Raw genomic sequence first — 16043 nt, forward strand, 5'->3', positions numbered from 1 at the left:
TCTTCTGATTCTCTCTCGCTCAGGTCCAGCTTGAGCCCATTTACAGATGCCTGGTGGCAGATTTTCTTCTCCATTTTCTATGTTGATGGGAGCCTGCAGGAGCTGGACTTGAGTGGAAACTTCCTGAGCTGCTCTGCAGTGCACAGTGTCTGTGAGGCCCTGAAATGTCCTCACTGCCACCTGGAGACCCTGAGGTGAGTCTGACCCTAGTTCTGTTCTGAAACAGGGATGGATGGGAGATCCAAGATAGTTGTGTTCAGGATGGGGGTGTGGTCTTTGTATTCAACAAACATTCACTGAGCCCCTCTCTGGCCATGCACTGTGCCAGGGGCCATGGCTACTACAGTGAGCAAACACAGACAGGATTCCAGCTTCACAGAGCTTGCAAGTGATTACCATTAACCACACAAACACATGTACTTACAGGCCCAGATAAGGGCCTCCCATGAAAACAACCTTAAGAAAGCAAATATGGAAGGATATCTGAAGATACAGAGGATTTACATAAGTGAGGCAGGAGGGAAGAAAGGTCAAAGTCCCTGTGCAGAAGGAAGGAAGGGCTGTAATGGAATTGAAAGCCGGCCAGTGAGGCTGGAGGATGGAGAGCGAAGGAGCAACAGGGGCTACAGGGATCATGCAGCCAAACCCTCTATGCAAGGTCCCAATGGAATCTGGGGATGCTTTTCTAATGCAACATGATTATAATCAAAGGTTCATCAGATCAGTAGATTTTGAAAGGAGAAATACACTGCAGTATTAAAAGAGAATGGAGGAGAGCAAAAGTAGAGGTTTGGAAACCAGTTCATAGGGAAGTTTCATCTGTTCCTATTAAATGGTGAGAGCTTAAACTAAGGGATATTATTATAGTTTCTGCGTGTGATATTTTGAACTACAGTGTTGTCCATGGAAATGGACAGAAGTGAAGGGATTGAAGAGATCTAAAATAAAGTAAAATAAACCAGAATGAGTAATACATTGGACTCACAGAGAAAGGAAGGAAGATGGAAACATAGAAGATGACCTTAGGTTCAGGCCACAGGAACACATGGGATGGTGGCACCTTCACTGAGAGGGGAAATACTGGAAGAGGAGTGGGTGGGGGATGGGACGTCATGGGTGGGGTTTTGTGCAGGTTTATTTCAAGTTCTTTTGAGATAACCAAGGGGAATACTCAAGCAGACATCAAATAAATCTCTATAAAAACAAGATGTCTCATAAAACAAATCCCCAAAAAATTGTTTAAAAGTGAAATCACACAATTTTATTCTCTGAACATAATGGAATGAAATTGGAAATCAATAACAGAAGGAAATATAAGAAATTGACAAATATAGAGAAATGAAACAACATGTTCCTAAATAAACAATGTATCAAAGAGGAAAGCAGTCTTCCAGCCAAGATGGTGGCATAGGTAGACACACTGTGCCTCCTCGCACAACCAAAAGAACAACAAATTTAAAAACAAAAAACAACCAGAACTGACAGAAAATAGAACTGTATGCAAGTCCAACAACCAAGGAGCTAAAAAGGAAACATTCATCCAGATTGGTAGGAGGAACAGAGATGGGGAGCCGGGCTGAAAGAACTCACAGCAAGGCAGTGGCTGGAGGACCAGGGCAGGCAAAGCATCAGGTAGCGGAGCAGGTGGTGCCACATTCTCATGCAGATAAGCTGGGAGGAACAACTAGGGAGCCAGACAGACCACTCAACCCAGGCTTCCAGCACAGGGAAATAAAGCCTCAAATCCTCTGACTAAAAACACCTGTGGGGGTTGAGGCAGCAGTGGAAGAAACTCCCAGCCTCACTGGAGAATTCGTTGGAGGGACCCACAAGGTCCTAGAACATACACAAACACACCCACCTAGGAATGAGAACCAGAAAAGCCCAATTTCATTGTGGGTAGTGGGGGAAGTGACTGGAAACCAGCAGAGAGCAGAGCAAAGGGCACTGTTCCCTCTCAGACCCCTCCCCACATACAGCACCATAACACAGTGACATGTGTTGCCCACCCTGGTGAACATCTAAGGCTCCACCCCTTACTACATAACAGGTGTGCCAGGACAAAAAAAAATGGCCCAGATGAAAGAACAGTTCAAACTCCAGAAAAAGTACAACTAAGTGATGAAGAGAATGCCAACCCATCAGATGCACAGTTCAAAACACTGGTAATCAGGATGCTCACAGACTTGGTTGAATATGGTTGTAAATTAGAGGAAAAAATGAAGGCTATGAAAAGTGAAATAAAAGAAAATGTACAGGGAACCAACAGTGATGGAAAGAAAACTGGGCTCAAATCAATGGTTTAGAGCAGAAAAAAGAAATAAACAGTCAACCAGAACAGAATGAAGAAAAAAGAATTCAGAAAAATGAGGAGAGGCTTAGGAACCTCCAGGACATCTTTAAGCATTCCAACATCTGAATCATAGGGGTGCCAGAAGGAGAAGAGGAAGAGCAAGAAATTGAAAACTTATTTGAAAAAATAATGAAGGAGAACTTCCCCAGTCTCGCAAAGGAAATAGACTTTCAGGAAGTCCAGGAAGCTCAGAGAGTCCCAAAGAAGTTGGACCCAAGAAGGAACACACCAAGACACATCATAATTACATTACCCAAGATTAAAGAGGAGGATAAAATCTTAAAAGCAGCAAGAGGAAAGGAGACAGTTACCTACAAAGGAATGCCCTTAAGACTGTCAGCTGATTTCTGAAAAGAAACCTTGCAGAGAAGGGTCTGGAAAGAAGTATTCCAACCCATGAAAGGCAAGGATCTACATCCAAGATTACTCTATCCAGCAAAGCTTTCATTTAGAATGGAAGGGCAGATAAAGTGCTTCTCAAATAAGGTCAAGTTAAAGGAGTTCATTATCACCAAGCCCTTATTATATGAAATGTTAAAGGGATTTATCTAAGAAAAAGAAGATCAAAAATATGAACAATAAAATGACAACAAACTCATAGTTAATAACAACTAAACCTAAAAAAAAAAAACTAAGCAAACAACTAGAACAGGAACAGAATCACAGAAATGGAGATCACATGGAGGATTATCAACAGGGGAGTAAGGCGGGGAGAGGGGTAAAAGGTACAGAGATTAAGTAGCATAGATGGTAGGTAGAAAATAGATGTGGGGAGGTTAAGAATAGTATAGGAAATGTAGAAGCCAAAGAACTTATATGTTTGATCCACAGACATGAACTAAATGGGGGAATACAAGTGGGAGAGGGTGTGCAGGGCAGAGGGGAATAAAGGGGGGGGGGATGAGACAACTGTAAAAGCATAATCAATAAAATATATTTTTAAGAAGAGGAAAGCATAGGACAAATATAAAAATACTTTGAGATGAAAGAATATCAAAACGCAACATCCCAAAACTTATTTTATGCAGCTAAATCAGAGCTTAGAGGGAAATGTGTGGATATCAATGCCTAGATTTTATTTATTTTTTAAGATTTTATTTATTTATTTTTAGAGAGAGGAGAAGAGGGGGAGAAAAAGAGGGAGAGAAACATCAATGTGTTGCCTCTCACATACCCTCAAGTAGGAAACTTGACCTCAACCCAGGCATGTGCTCTGACCAGGAATCAAACCTGTGACCCCTTGGTTTGCAGGCCAACACTCAATCCACTGACCCATACCAGCTGGGGCTGAATGCCTAGATTTTAAAAAGAAGATAAAAGCTAAAACTATACACCCATTAGACTGGCCAAAATCTAGAACAAGACACCACTGAATGCTGACAAGTTTGTGAAACAACAGAAATTCTCATACATTGCAGATGGAAATGCAAAGTGATGTGGCCTCGTTGCAGATTCCTACAAAACTACACACACCCTTACCATATTATTCAACAATCATGTTTTTGTTATTTACTCAAGTGGGTTGAAAACCTATGTCCACACTAAATCCTGTATATGGATTTTTATAGCACCTTTACTTATAATTGCAAAACTGGAGAACAGCCAAGGTATCCTTCAGTAGGTGAGCAGATAAACAAATTGTGGTACATCCATACAGTGGAATATTATTTAATGTGGGGGGAAATGAGCCACAAAGCTATGAAAAGACATGAGAAAAACATAAATACACATTCCTAGGTGAAAAAACACAATCTGAAAAGCTACATACTGTACAACCCCAGCAATGTGGAATTCTTCAAAAGGCAAACATATGAAGACAGTAAAAAGATCTGTGATTGCCAGGTCCGGGGGCAGTGAGGATGGACAGACAGAGCACAGTGACTATTCTGTGTGACAGTGTAATGGTGGATACATGTCATTTTACATCTGTCAGAAGCCATAGAATATAAAACAGCAAAAGTGAACCCTGATGTAAACTATGAACTTTGAATGATTATGATGTGTCAGTGGGGGCTCACTGACTGCAAATAATGTCCCACTCTGACATTGGATGTTGGTAATGGGGGAAGCTGTGTATGTAGGGGCAGGAATATGTAGGAATTCTCGTGCTTCTGCCCAGATTTTGCTAAAAAACTAAAACTGTCCTAGAAAACAGTCTATTTAAAAAAGAAAGAAGAAGGGGCAGAAGGAAAAGAAAGAAGGAAACCAGGAAAAGAAGAAAAAGGTGCTCAAATCAATAATTTAACATTCCACTCTAAGACTCAAAAAGAAATAACAATAAAAGGAGCAAATTTAATGAAAAGGAATCAGAAGAAAGAAAATAATATAAACTGCAGAGGGAATAAATTACACAAAAAAATACAAACACAGAAAATAATGACCACAGAAGATAATTCGTTGCAAAGATCAGTAAAATGACAAACCTTTAGCTAGACTGCCTAGGTCAAAACTGAGATGGTGCAAATCACTAATATGAGGAATGAAAGAGAATTCATCACAATTGACCTCATGGAAAATGTTAAAAGAACTTTACTGAAATATTATGAAATGCGTTCAGCTAACAAATTAGATAACCTAAATGAAATGGACCATTTTCTAGAAAAACATAAGCTACTAAAACTGACTGAAGAAGATTTAGGAAATCTAAATAAACCTATAGCAAGTAAAGACATTGAATCAGTAAACAAAACCTTCCTACAAAGAAAAGTCCAGGCTCAGATGGCTTCACTGATTAATTCCACCAAAACTTTAAAAAAAGAATAAACAGCAATATTCTCATACTCTGCAAATAAAAAATAAAAAATAGAAGAGGGAATACTTGCCAACTCATTCCATGATGGCAGTGTTACCCTGAAAGCAAAAGCAGACAGGAATACCAACTTATATCACATACTAGAATAAACTCAAAATGGATAAAAGACTTAAATATAAGTTGCAATACCATAAAAATCCTAGAAGAAAACAGGCAGTAAAATTTCAGATATCTCTACTAGAAATATTGTTGCTGATATATCTCCTAGGAAGGGAAACTGAAAAAATAAACACATGGAACTATTTCATATTAAAAAGCTTCTGCACAGCTAAAGAAATCATCAGCAAAATGAAAAAAGAACCCACTGTGTGGGAGAACATATTTGCCAATGATACATAGGAAACGGGTTTAATCTCCAAAATATATAAAAAACCCATATGACTCAAACAAACAATCCAATTAAAAAATGGCAAAGGACCAGAACAGACACTTCTCCGAGGAGGACATACAGGTGGCCCATGGACGTCTGCAAAATTGTTCAACATCAGTAATCATCAGAGAGATGCAAATCAAAACCACAATGAGGTACCACCTCAAACCTGCCAAAATTGCTCTCATTAATAAATCAACAAACAAGTGCCGACAAGGATGTTTAGAAAATGCAATCTTAGTCTAGTGTTGGTGGGAATGCAGACTGGTGCAACCACTCTGGAAAACAGTGCTGAGTTTCCTCAAAAAATTAAAAATGAAACTGCATTTTGACTCAGTGATTACACTTCTGGAAATATATGCAAACAATCCTATAACACCAATTCAAAAGAATATATGCACCCCTATGTTCATAGCAGTGTTATTTACAATAGCCAAGATCTGGAAACAGCCTAAGTGTCCGTAAGCAGATGAGAGGATAAAAAAGCTGTGATACTATATGCCAAAATAGAATACTACACAGCAATAAAAAAGAAGGAATTCTTACTTTTTGCAACAGCATGGATGGAACTGGAGACTATTATGCTAAGTGAAATAAGCCATTCAATGAAAGACAAATAGCATATGATCTCACTTATAATTGGAATCTAATGAACAAAATAAACTAATGAGCAAAATAGAATCAGAGGCATGGATACATGGAACAGACTGACATTGTAGGGGAAGGTGTGGGGACTGGTTGAAAGAAACTGAAGAGATTAGATAAAGAACATATGCATGACCCCTGGACATGGGCAATGGTGTGGGGATTCACTGTGGAATGGGGGATGGGTGGGAGCAAGGGGGCAAAGGGGAAAAAATTTGGGACAACTGTAATAGTATAAACAAGTAAAAGTGTTTTATAAAATGCGACAAAGATAAGCAAAGTCACCATATGGTATTAAAAAAAAACTACAGACCAAAATTTCTTATGACTATAGATATGAAAATCCTCCATAAAATACTGAAGACATATTAAAATAATGGTAAAGCATGACCAAGTGGTGCTTGTACCAGGAATGTAAACTCATATTAACCAAAAACACTGATTGATGCAATACATTTATGTTAATAGAATAATTGATAAAATCTACATGATCATCTCAAAAGACATAGAAAAAGCAGTTGATAAAACCAAGCACCATTTCACAGTAACAACACTCAACAAACATGGAATACAAGGAAAATATCTCAGCCTGACAACAACCAGCTACAAAAAACCCACCACTTACATTACACTTCTCTGTTTCCTGGTTCTACCTTAAGCTTTACACCCTGGTGGGAAGACACCAATCCACAGTATACCCCTTACATTGCAATAGAATTTCACAGTCTCAATATCAATTCTGTATCCACTCCAAGAAATACTTTCTTAGGCCCTCAAAAAAAAAAGTATAAATGACAGAGCCTGGAAAGTTATTTCCATTTTCCACATAATAAGACCTGAAGCTCAGGAAGATTAACTGACTTGCCCAAGTTTACACAGCTAGAATGAGAGGGCTTGGACTTGAACCCAGTGAGTGTGCAGCCCAGCACCACCTCCAGCTCTTCGCCATGAAAACCAGAACCGAAGTCATGCTGACTCAGTGAGGTGGTGTAATACAAAGTAGTTGTTCACAAGAATACTAACTGGATAAGGCAGATGTGGATGTTTTCTCACTAGAAAAGTTGATTCTGTATTAAAGAACACATAGCACATGGACAAAGCAGAAGGAACTGGCAAAAAAAATAAAATGTGGGAAAGGGTTAGAGATTGAAAGAGGTGATTCCAGGAAGAAAGGAGGCAAGAGGATGTGGAATCAAAGACACAGGGTGGTAGAGCCTTGGCCCTCAGAGAGAGAAGGAACAGAGAAGGGCTTCATGAAAACTGAGACGCGGGGCTGTGTGAAATCAGGACGGAGATGTAGAAGAAAGTCAAGGGGCTTGGGTCCTATGGCAGCAGCATCCTTCAAGCACTGTTCTGAACACTTGAGATACATTATCTTCTTTGACCTTGGCAACCACTGTGTGCAGTAGGCATGGTGAATTCATGTTACAGATCAGCAAACTTGGCGATGAAGAAACTTGCATACAGTCTTCAAATAGTAACTGACAGAAGAAAGATTGGACACCAAGTCTGTGTGATGTCCAACCAGAAGAGTAACCTGGTCCCAATTTCAATGTCCTCCACCTCATTCAGGGAACTTCACACAGTCACATCCCAGGCCTCCTCCAGTGGGCACCTGCCAAGCATCAGTCTTCAGCTCAGGACCCAAACTCAACACCCCCCTCCAGCATGCCCCAGGGGCTCCTCAAACTCAGTGTATTCTAAACTCCACTTTCCTCCCTAAGCAAAGAAAGCCTAATCCCCCTCTTAGGACAAGCTAGATAATCACAGGAACCAGGACAGAATGAACATGCTCAAACATCAGTGAAAATGTGCCATTAAAGGAACTAACATACAAAGATTTATTCCTTCCTCTCGTTCTATCACAAGGTGTCCTTTATTTGCTGTTTAAAGTTGCCTTCCCTCTGGCATGCTGCAGGTACCCACAGAACCTCTCAGATGCCTGGGGGCCGTACCCACAAGTGAGTGTGACCACAGACCACCAGATGCCAGGTTTCTCCTCCCACTAGCTGCTAGACCCACGCAGCAAGCCGTAGACTGGGTGGAAAAATCAAGTCAGACTTCTCCTCCTCCCGTGGGCCCATCAACCCAAACCACAGAGAAGACTGCCAAAGGCCACCATCCCAACACAAAGCACATGGGAGACCCATCACCTTGCAGGGTATTTCCATGAGGCACTAAGTATATTCATCATAGTCAGTGAGACACTTTCTTCCAACAAATCACCAAATGTGCCAGGCTGTTGTCTCCAAGCCCTAATCCTCCAAATGCCGTCCCTGATCCTCACCATGACAGATGGGAAGGCTATTGAGGGCCCCACAGCATCAAGAGACAGGGAAGTGGGTGGCCAAGAACTCTTCCCGGATTGGGGGTAGGTAACAAAGAGATGGGGACACATGCAAGGCAAAGCTGCATTGTACCATCAGAGTTCACTTACAAAACACAAATTCAAAGATAAAATTATTAAGGAACTCAAAATGGCAACCACCGAGCAACAAACCACAATGTTCGTACCCATCATTCAAGGCACCCTCATGTCTACTCCCCCTTCACTGGTCAATATTAACTCCTCATGCCTCTGCCTTCAGCTACACCCAACATGCCCCTCTTCACTCTATTTCATCCACTCATTAACCACATAGTTACTAAGTTCCTACTATGTGTGAGACCTGCCCTAAGCCCTGGAGTCCAATTAAAAATGTAAACTCTTTCCTGATGGGGCATACATCCTTGAGGAGAAAACAAAAAGCAAATAGACAAGTGAAATATGTTGTATGTGATTTGGGCTGTAGAGGAAAGTAAAGCAGAAAAGAATGGGAGCTGGGGCTGGGGCTGAAATTTTAAACAGGAAGGGTCATGAGGCAAGATTGCCCCAAGGCAGCTATTGAGCAAATTCCTGAAGCAGGTGAGAGAACATGCTGCTGTGAGCTATCAGGTGAGAAGATTGTTGCTGGTGAAGAAACAGCAGGTGCAAAGGCCCTGAGACAGGACTGTACCTGGAGTGTTTAACAGCAAAGAGGTCAGCAAGGATGCAGATAAAAGAAATATAAGATAAGAAGAAAGATGAAAAGGAGCCAGATTTCCAGAGTCCCATAGTCAAAGACAAGGACCTTAATTCAAAAAAACAAAACAAAACATGGAAACATACAAGACTTTTGATCAAAACATCTGAAAAGTGCCCCTGGCTGGCATAGCTCAGTGGATTGAGCACAGGCTGCGAACCAAAGTGTTGCAGGTTCAATTCCCAGTCAGGGTACATGCCTGGGTTGCAGGCCATGACCCCCAGCAACTGCACATTGATGTTTCTCTCTCTCTTTCTCTATCTCCTTCCCTTCTCTCTCTAAAAATAAATAAATAAAATCTTAAAAAAAAACATCTGAAAAGTGACCCACTGTTCTTTGTTTCTGTCATCCCCCAGTGCCTGTGCATTTCTGTGGGTCTGGGTGAGTCTCACTTACATCTGCCTGACCCAGACAGGTACCAGTGGGTGCTAGTGGGTGTGTGTACTATAGGATCAACTAGTGAATAAACTCAAGGCTTTTGGTGTGTGTCGCCCACAGGTTGGCTGACTGTGGCCTCACAGCAGAGGGCTGCCAGGACCTGGCCTGTGGGCTGAGCGCCAGCCAAAACCTGACTGAGCTGGACCTGAGCTTCAACAAGCTCCTGGACAACGGGGCCCAGCACCTTTAGCAGAAGCTGCAAAAGTCCAGCTGCAAGCTGAAGGGCCTGCTGTAATTGCGCCTCACTGACACTAATTTTAAGGATGGGGCAGAGAGAAAGTGGGAACTAGGCAGGGCAGGGTTATGGAGTCAGGGAAAGCTAGATGCCCTCATGTTGAAACCACCAAAGCATCCCATTCAGCTAACTGGGCATTTGGAAGGGCTGATGTAGTTAACAATTAGACCCAGGGTACAAATGGAATGTTGGGTAAGTCAGTCCTATAAAGTTGATGCAGGGAGGGGGAGGTTTGTGAGTCACACAGTGACGAGCTGCATCCTTTGTGGCTCCTTAGCTGAGGAGGTTACAATCTCCCAGGTTACTGCAGCCAGACACACCTTCGTCTTCCTTTAATGTCACCAAGGAGCCCCAAAGGGCCATAGGCTCTAGAAAGGGAATCCAACCCTAGTTACCCTGAGGAAGAGGCCTTGTGAACAATGACCATGAGCCCATGCAAATCTCTCCCACAGGCTGGTCAGCTGTGGCCTCACATCTGCCTGCTGCCAGGACGTGGCCTCCATGTTCAAGGGCTGCCCCAGACTGACAGAGCTGGACCTGAGGCAGAACAACCTGGGTGACCTCGGTGTGAGGCTGCTCTGTAAAGGGCTCAGGCAGCCCATCTGCCAACTGAGGCTCCTGCAGTAAGGCCCTGTGGGTCCCTGCAGGGCAGAGGGCAGGGACGGGAGGGAGAGGAATAGAAGGGATTCGGGGCCCTGAACTGACTGGACAAGGGAAATGAAGAGACAGAAAATAAATTGTCAGCCTGGGTTCCCTACCAGCTCTGCCACTTACACCACAAGACGCTGGCAGGTCTACCTCTGAGACTGTTTCCTCATCTGTACAATGGAAACTCATACCCACCTCATAGACTCTGATGAAATACAATGCATGTAAAAACAGGACAGTTCTGGGAGCAGAGCTGAGAGTGTCAGATGATAACCAACAGTGAGGCCACATGTTCTGGGGGACTCCCAGGTTCACTTCTCCACTCCAGGGCAGTCCTCCCTTCCTTCCTTCATTGCCTCATTCATTCATTCATTCATTGCATGCCTCTCATGTGCCACCACAGGGCCAACCACTGAGGGGACAATAGTGAGCAACACACACAGGCCCTGCCATCCTGAAACTTACACTCCAGTGGGAACAAGACATGATGATAAGCACATATTAACACACAGTGTGCATTTCTAAGCCCCATGGAGTTTGCGAAGGGAGCATGCACTGTGTTATGAGAGTGTGACATGGGAGGAGATGGAATTAGACTGAGGGGCAGGGAGGGCTTCCCTGAGGAGTGACATCAGTCTGAGACCTGAAGCAGAAACAGCAGCTGACCAGGCCCAGGCAGGGGCCGCAGTCCAGGCGAAGAGCAGAGCACTGGGGAGACAGACACAGGCTCAGAGCCCTGGGTCCCTGTGTGGCTGCAGAACAGGGACCCCACCCTCATTCCCACACTGCCTCTTGGCCCCTTCCTCTCTCCCCTGCAGTCTGAAAACAAGCCCACAGGCTGTTTCTGGCAACATTTCCCTGCAGCTCTGGCTGGGGCCCCATCACACACTCTCAGAGCTGCCAGGGCTCCAGACCTCACATCCTGACCCCGAGGTCTTGGCTGAGGCTCCAGTTGCTGGCTCTCAGAGGAGACAGGAAAGCTTGAGCCTACAGCCTTTCCTCCACCAGGCCCCTCTTTCTCCAACCTAGAGCAGCGGGAGGAGCAGGATAGCAGGGGTTGAACACTCTACATGTAGGTCCCCCCAAAGCCAGCTCTTACCCTTCACACCCAAGGGAGCTCCAGTCCGTGGGGCTGGCACCTTCACACCCCAGCCCCTCTCCACTGGGCAGCTGTGGCTGCCAGAACCCCTGTATGTTGAAGGGCCTCTCCAGAGCTGGGCCTGACTGTACATCTGCGTTATCACCCTGCTCATCAGTTTCTGGGCACCTCTTGGTGGCCTCAGAGCAGCTTGCTCTTAGATGTCCTGCAAAGGTTTCTATCTCTTCCTTCCTTCCTGGAGCCCCGGGACTTGGATGAGAGGGTCAACTTCCTCCATTGTGGCCCCACTCCCTCCCCAGGGGGAATGATTCTGACAGCAGTAATGAGTACAGTGTGCACCATTTACAGGGAGCAGGGTCTTCTCACCTCCATTTCTGTGGCTCACAATAGGCAGAGCAGGGCCATCCTGTTGGAGATGAGGATGTGGAGACCCAGAGAGGGCGGCAGCTCCCAAACCCAATGGACACCCCAGCACACAAGGCCTGTGAGAGTGGAAAGAGGGCTCTCTTTCCTAAAAACCTTCCAGCCTCTAGGAAGGAAATCCCAGGACCTACTCCTATGTGGCCATTTTGAAGCAATGGGAACAGGCTGTACTCTGGTGGCTGCTGTGAAGTGCTGCCCACTTCCCTCCCAGGAATGAAGACAGAACCACCTCCCTGAGAGTGCTGCCTGCAGCTGGCTACAGGGATGGCTTCTGCAGCTAGGACCATCTCACACAAGGTCACCTCCCTTCCTGGGGTGGTCTGCATCCAACGACTGGGCAGTGTTGGGATATAAAGACCCGCCCCTCCTCCCGGTATGCAGCAGCTCTGGAAGGTCACCCCCACATCAGAAGTCCCACAGAGTCAGCTGTGTCCCTGGAGACTGCATCACAGTCCAACTTGTCCTTCTTCCAAGTCCTGCTCCCTCCCTTCCTTTGCCCTGGGGTTGACCCAGGAACACTTCTCCTAAACCTCCCAATGCTATTTTCCATCTCAGACTGTGATTTCAGAGACCTGTGACTGGTTCCTGTGAGAGGTGGAAGATTCCATGATTCTGGGCCCTGAGGACCTTGAGCTCATTGGGTATCCCACAATAATGAGGCTTCCTTTGTGCTTGCAGCCTGGACCAGACCCAGCTGAGTCAGCAGGTGACAGAGATGCTGAGGGCCCTGAGTCTGGAGAAGCCTCAGCTGCTCATGGACAGTGGGTAAGAGGGGAGACCCAGAACTCCCTGGAGCTGGCCCAGGCCCAGGGCTCACTCCTTGAGGCTGGTCCAGAGACATGGACCAGAACAGGGGTGGGGTGAGGTTGAAGGCAGAGACAATCACAGCCAGAAAGAAGCCAAGGTACCACGGCAGCCACAGTGAAGTTGTTTGTTTGCTTGTTTGTTTGGTGCAAACCAAATAATGTCCCTTCCCTGCTAAAACCTTTCCATTTGATGACTGAGGAGATGAATAAGTTGAGAAAAGTGAAGGAGGGAGTGGGTGAGATTTGGAGCATGGGAAGCAATGACCCCAAGTGGCAGCCAGAGACAGGGAGAGAAAGCTTTGGGGGGAAAAGTTCCCCTCCCACCCCCATCCATATAAACACCTTATGTCCAAGGCCCAGCAGGAGGGGTACACCTCAGGAACAGGAGAGTCTATCTCCCTCCTGGGAACCTACTGCAGCCTCGATAACCCTTCATTGTGATGTATTCAGCCTGTGACTGTAAATGCCCCATGTCCTGGTTCTGAGGGCTCTGCCTCACCTGATGTGGAAGGAAAGGGCTCTGAAGTTCAGGACAAGAGCCCTTCATTGGGGAACCAGCATCCCCTCCGACCCGTAGTGTGTTAAACACAGGGCCCTGAGCAAGGGCCCAGCTCCCAGGAGCTTCACTCAGCAGGGACACAGGCCCAGGTGACCCCCGCCAGTGTCACTGTGCCTGGGGTCAGGGTGAGGGCACTGATGGGCCTATTGGACTCTGTCCAAAGGGCCTGAGCTGAACTCTGAAAGATGGGAAGGGCTTAGCTGGTCTGAGAAGGGCCAGTTCCAGGCAGAGGTAGAGGCTCTGATCTGAGCTCCTTGGAGGAACAGAGAAGGCCAGGGACCAGGAGCAGTGCTACTCTTAAGTGTGGGTCAGCATCAGCATCCCTGAGAGCTCATTCAAAATGCACATCTCAGCACATTCTCCCTCCTGGGTGCACCCTCATGGCTTTTTTTTCCCTCGGGCATGCACGTCCTAAACTCTAAGGGACCCCGGGAGTGTTGCAATCAGGGAGCAATGGGCAGTGGCAGCCTTTCCCCTGCTAACCCCTTAAACTTTCCTCAAAGGCACCTTTTCTCTGACTTCCCAGTGAACCAAAGCAGCCTGTCCTCTACTCTCTCCCGTTGCTTCTTTTATCCTAAGCCCTTCCTTGTTATACTGTCCCCACCTTTAGGAAACATAGTTTCAAAGTAGCAAAAAAAAATGCAAATATCAAGCACCATTCAAACCTTCTGAATCAAAGTCTCTGGGTTGAGCACAGGATCTGTGTTTTAAAAAGACCTCTTGGTGTGGGTCTTTGAGAAGCACTGGACTGGACGTGAGTGAGCAGGGAGACTGGGCACAGGTGAGAATCAGGTCAGGGATAGGATGGTGGGAACAGGGGCACAGGCAGGCCTTGGACCATATCAAGAACTTTTGATTCCAACCCCAAAAGTAATAGAGATTGCAGGGCTTCAGCAGCAAAGTGCTGACTTGGGTTCGTATTGAAGCTCAGCTGTTGTGTAGAAATTGTGCAGAGATGGACAATAGAAGAAGCAGGGGACCACTAAAGAGAGGATTACATGGTTTAAGCCAGAATCCCAGGAGGGGGCTGGGGTGGAGGGCATGGAGGGAGAGAGAAGGGACTAGAAAGGAGAGCTATTCTAGCATCAGTGTCAACATGATCCATCTGCTCTCAGAGGGAGTAGGGAGTCAGAACTACACCCTAGTTCTGGCCTGGTTAGCTGGGTTGTTGGGGGCTGTGCACAGAGACGGCCTGTGGGAATCTCAGATGGAGGCAATCAGTAGAAATTCAGATGAGTTGAATTTAAGGGGGATGTTGTGTAGGCAGAAACAGCTTCCTCCAACATCTCAGGGACAATAAACAACTCTGTGTCTAGGAAGCCAAGTCTGATGATCCCTAAAGAGGCCCCAGGTAAAGGAGAGATGGATAATGACACATCCCCACTCAAACGGCAGATAGCAGAATCAGGTACTTTGAAGGGGCCAGGCTGGGAGCATCATTAATTGGGACAGGGGTGCAGGTATGTGGAAGGTCATCCCCTCCATCCCCCTGCCTCTGGTGTGGGACATGCCAAAATGCCCCCTCACACAGCCCTGCCCCATGTGAGAACATCCACACCTGGAACCTTGCAAGATTCTGCTTCCCTCTCTCCCAGCCTCAGGGGCTGAGCCCCCTCCTCTCCAGAACATCGCCAGCATATCTCAGACTCTGACCAGGGCCCAGTCTCCCAAGGCCCACACTGGGCTTCTGAGGCCTGGGAGTGCCCTCTTCATCCCTGGCCATCCATTTTTGAGCCATGTTCCTCTCACAACTTACCTTCCTAGTGGAGGCTGGAATAGCAATACCTCTGGACCAGTGGGAAGGGGGAGGTAGCAGGGGTGTGGTCAGGGGGCAGCAGTGTTGGCCTCCTCACACAGCAGGCAGGCTGCCCCAGGAGCAGGGGCAGAGGTTCCAGACACACTGCCTGCCAAGGTCCTGGCAGACCGGCCTTGGGAAGGGCCTTCCATGGGGGAGCTGAGGGGTTAGGGGGACCAGAAAGGAGAACCTAAAGCTGACCACCACCCTGCTGTTCCAGAGGGGAGCTCCCCTCACATAGCACAGGTGGAATCCTTCTGTCTGTCTTCTGAGACTCTGGGTGATCTACCAGTGAAGCCTGCAGGGACTGAAGATGACTTCTGGGGCCCCACAGGGTCCGTGGCTCCTGAGATGGTTGACAAAGACAAGAGTCTATACCGGTGAGTGAGGGGACTCCCTGTGCCAGGCTGACCACCCCCACATTGGATCCCTACAGACACTCCACACCGCATTCATGGCCCACTAGGTTCTCTCTGTTGCCAAGCCAACAGGCAGAGGCAAGGCTGAGATACTGGGTTGGAGCTTATATTATGGAAAAAGCAATTTTACTAAGAAAAGTTGCAAAGACACCAAAAAATAGAGTCCAAAGAACTTCCATGTCCCAATTACTCGGCTCCGACAACCGTTTTACCATGCTTGTTTCAACTCTTCACTTGTCCCCAGTTTGTTGTTACAGGGTTTTAAATCCAAGTGATCAGGTGATTTATCCTTACATATTTTGTGATGCACTTTGAAAAATACACATAAAGGCCTTTTCTTACATAACCACAACACCACTATCATATCTAACAACGTTTA

At 46.0% G+C, this 16043-nt stretch overlaps 1 protein-coding gene across 1 annotated transcript in view; it reads left to right on the plus strand.

Annotated features, from left to right (window-relative positions):
* LOC123809494 (NACHT, LRR and PYD domains-containing protein 1-like) overlaps positions 1-16043 on the plus strand; it is a 50450-nt gene that overhangs the window by 12763 nt on the left and 21644 nt on the right. The window contains 6 exon segments of the mRNA XM_045824694.1: positions 24-194; positions 9741-9911; positions 10368-10538; positions 12764-12850; positions 14575-14605; positions 15492-15625. Coding sequence (XP_045680650.1) covers positions 24-194; positions 9741-9911; positions 10368-10538; positions 12764-12850; positions 14575-14605; positions 15492-15625 — 765 coding nt within the window.

This window comes from Phyllostomus hastatus, unplaced genomic scaffold (assembly GCF_019186645.2).
Source record: "Phyllostomus hastatus isolate PE091 unplaced genomic scaffold, TTU_PhHast_1.1 phas_scaffold_55, whole genome shotgun sequence".
In the NCBI taxonomy this organism is placed as follows: domain Eukaryota; kingdom Metazoa; phylum Chordata; class Mammalia; order Chiroptera; family Phyllostomidae; genus Phyllostomus; species Phyllostomus hastatus.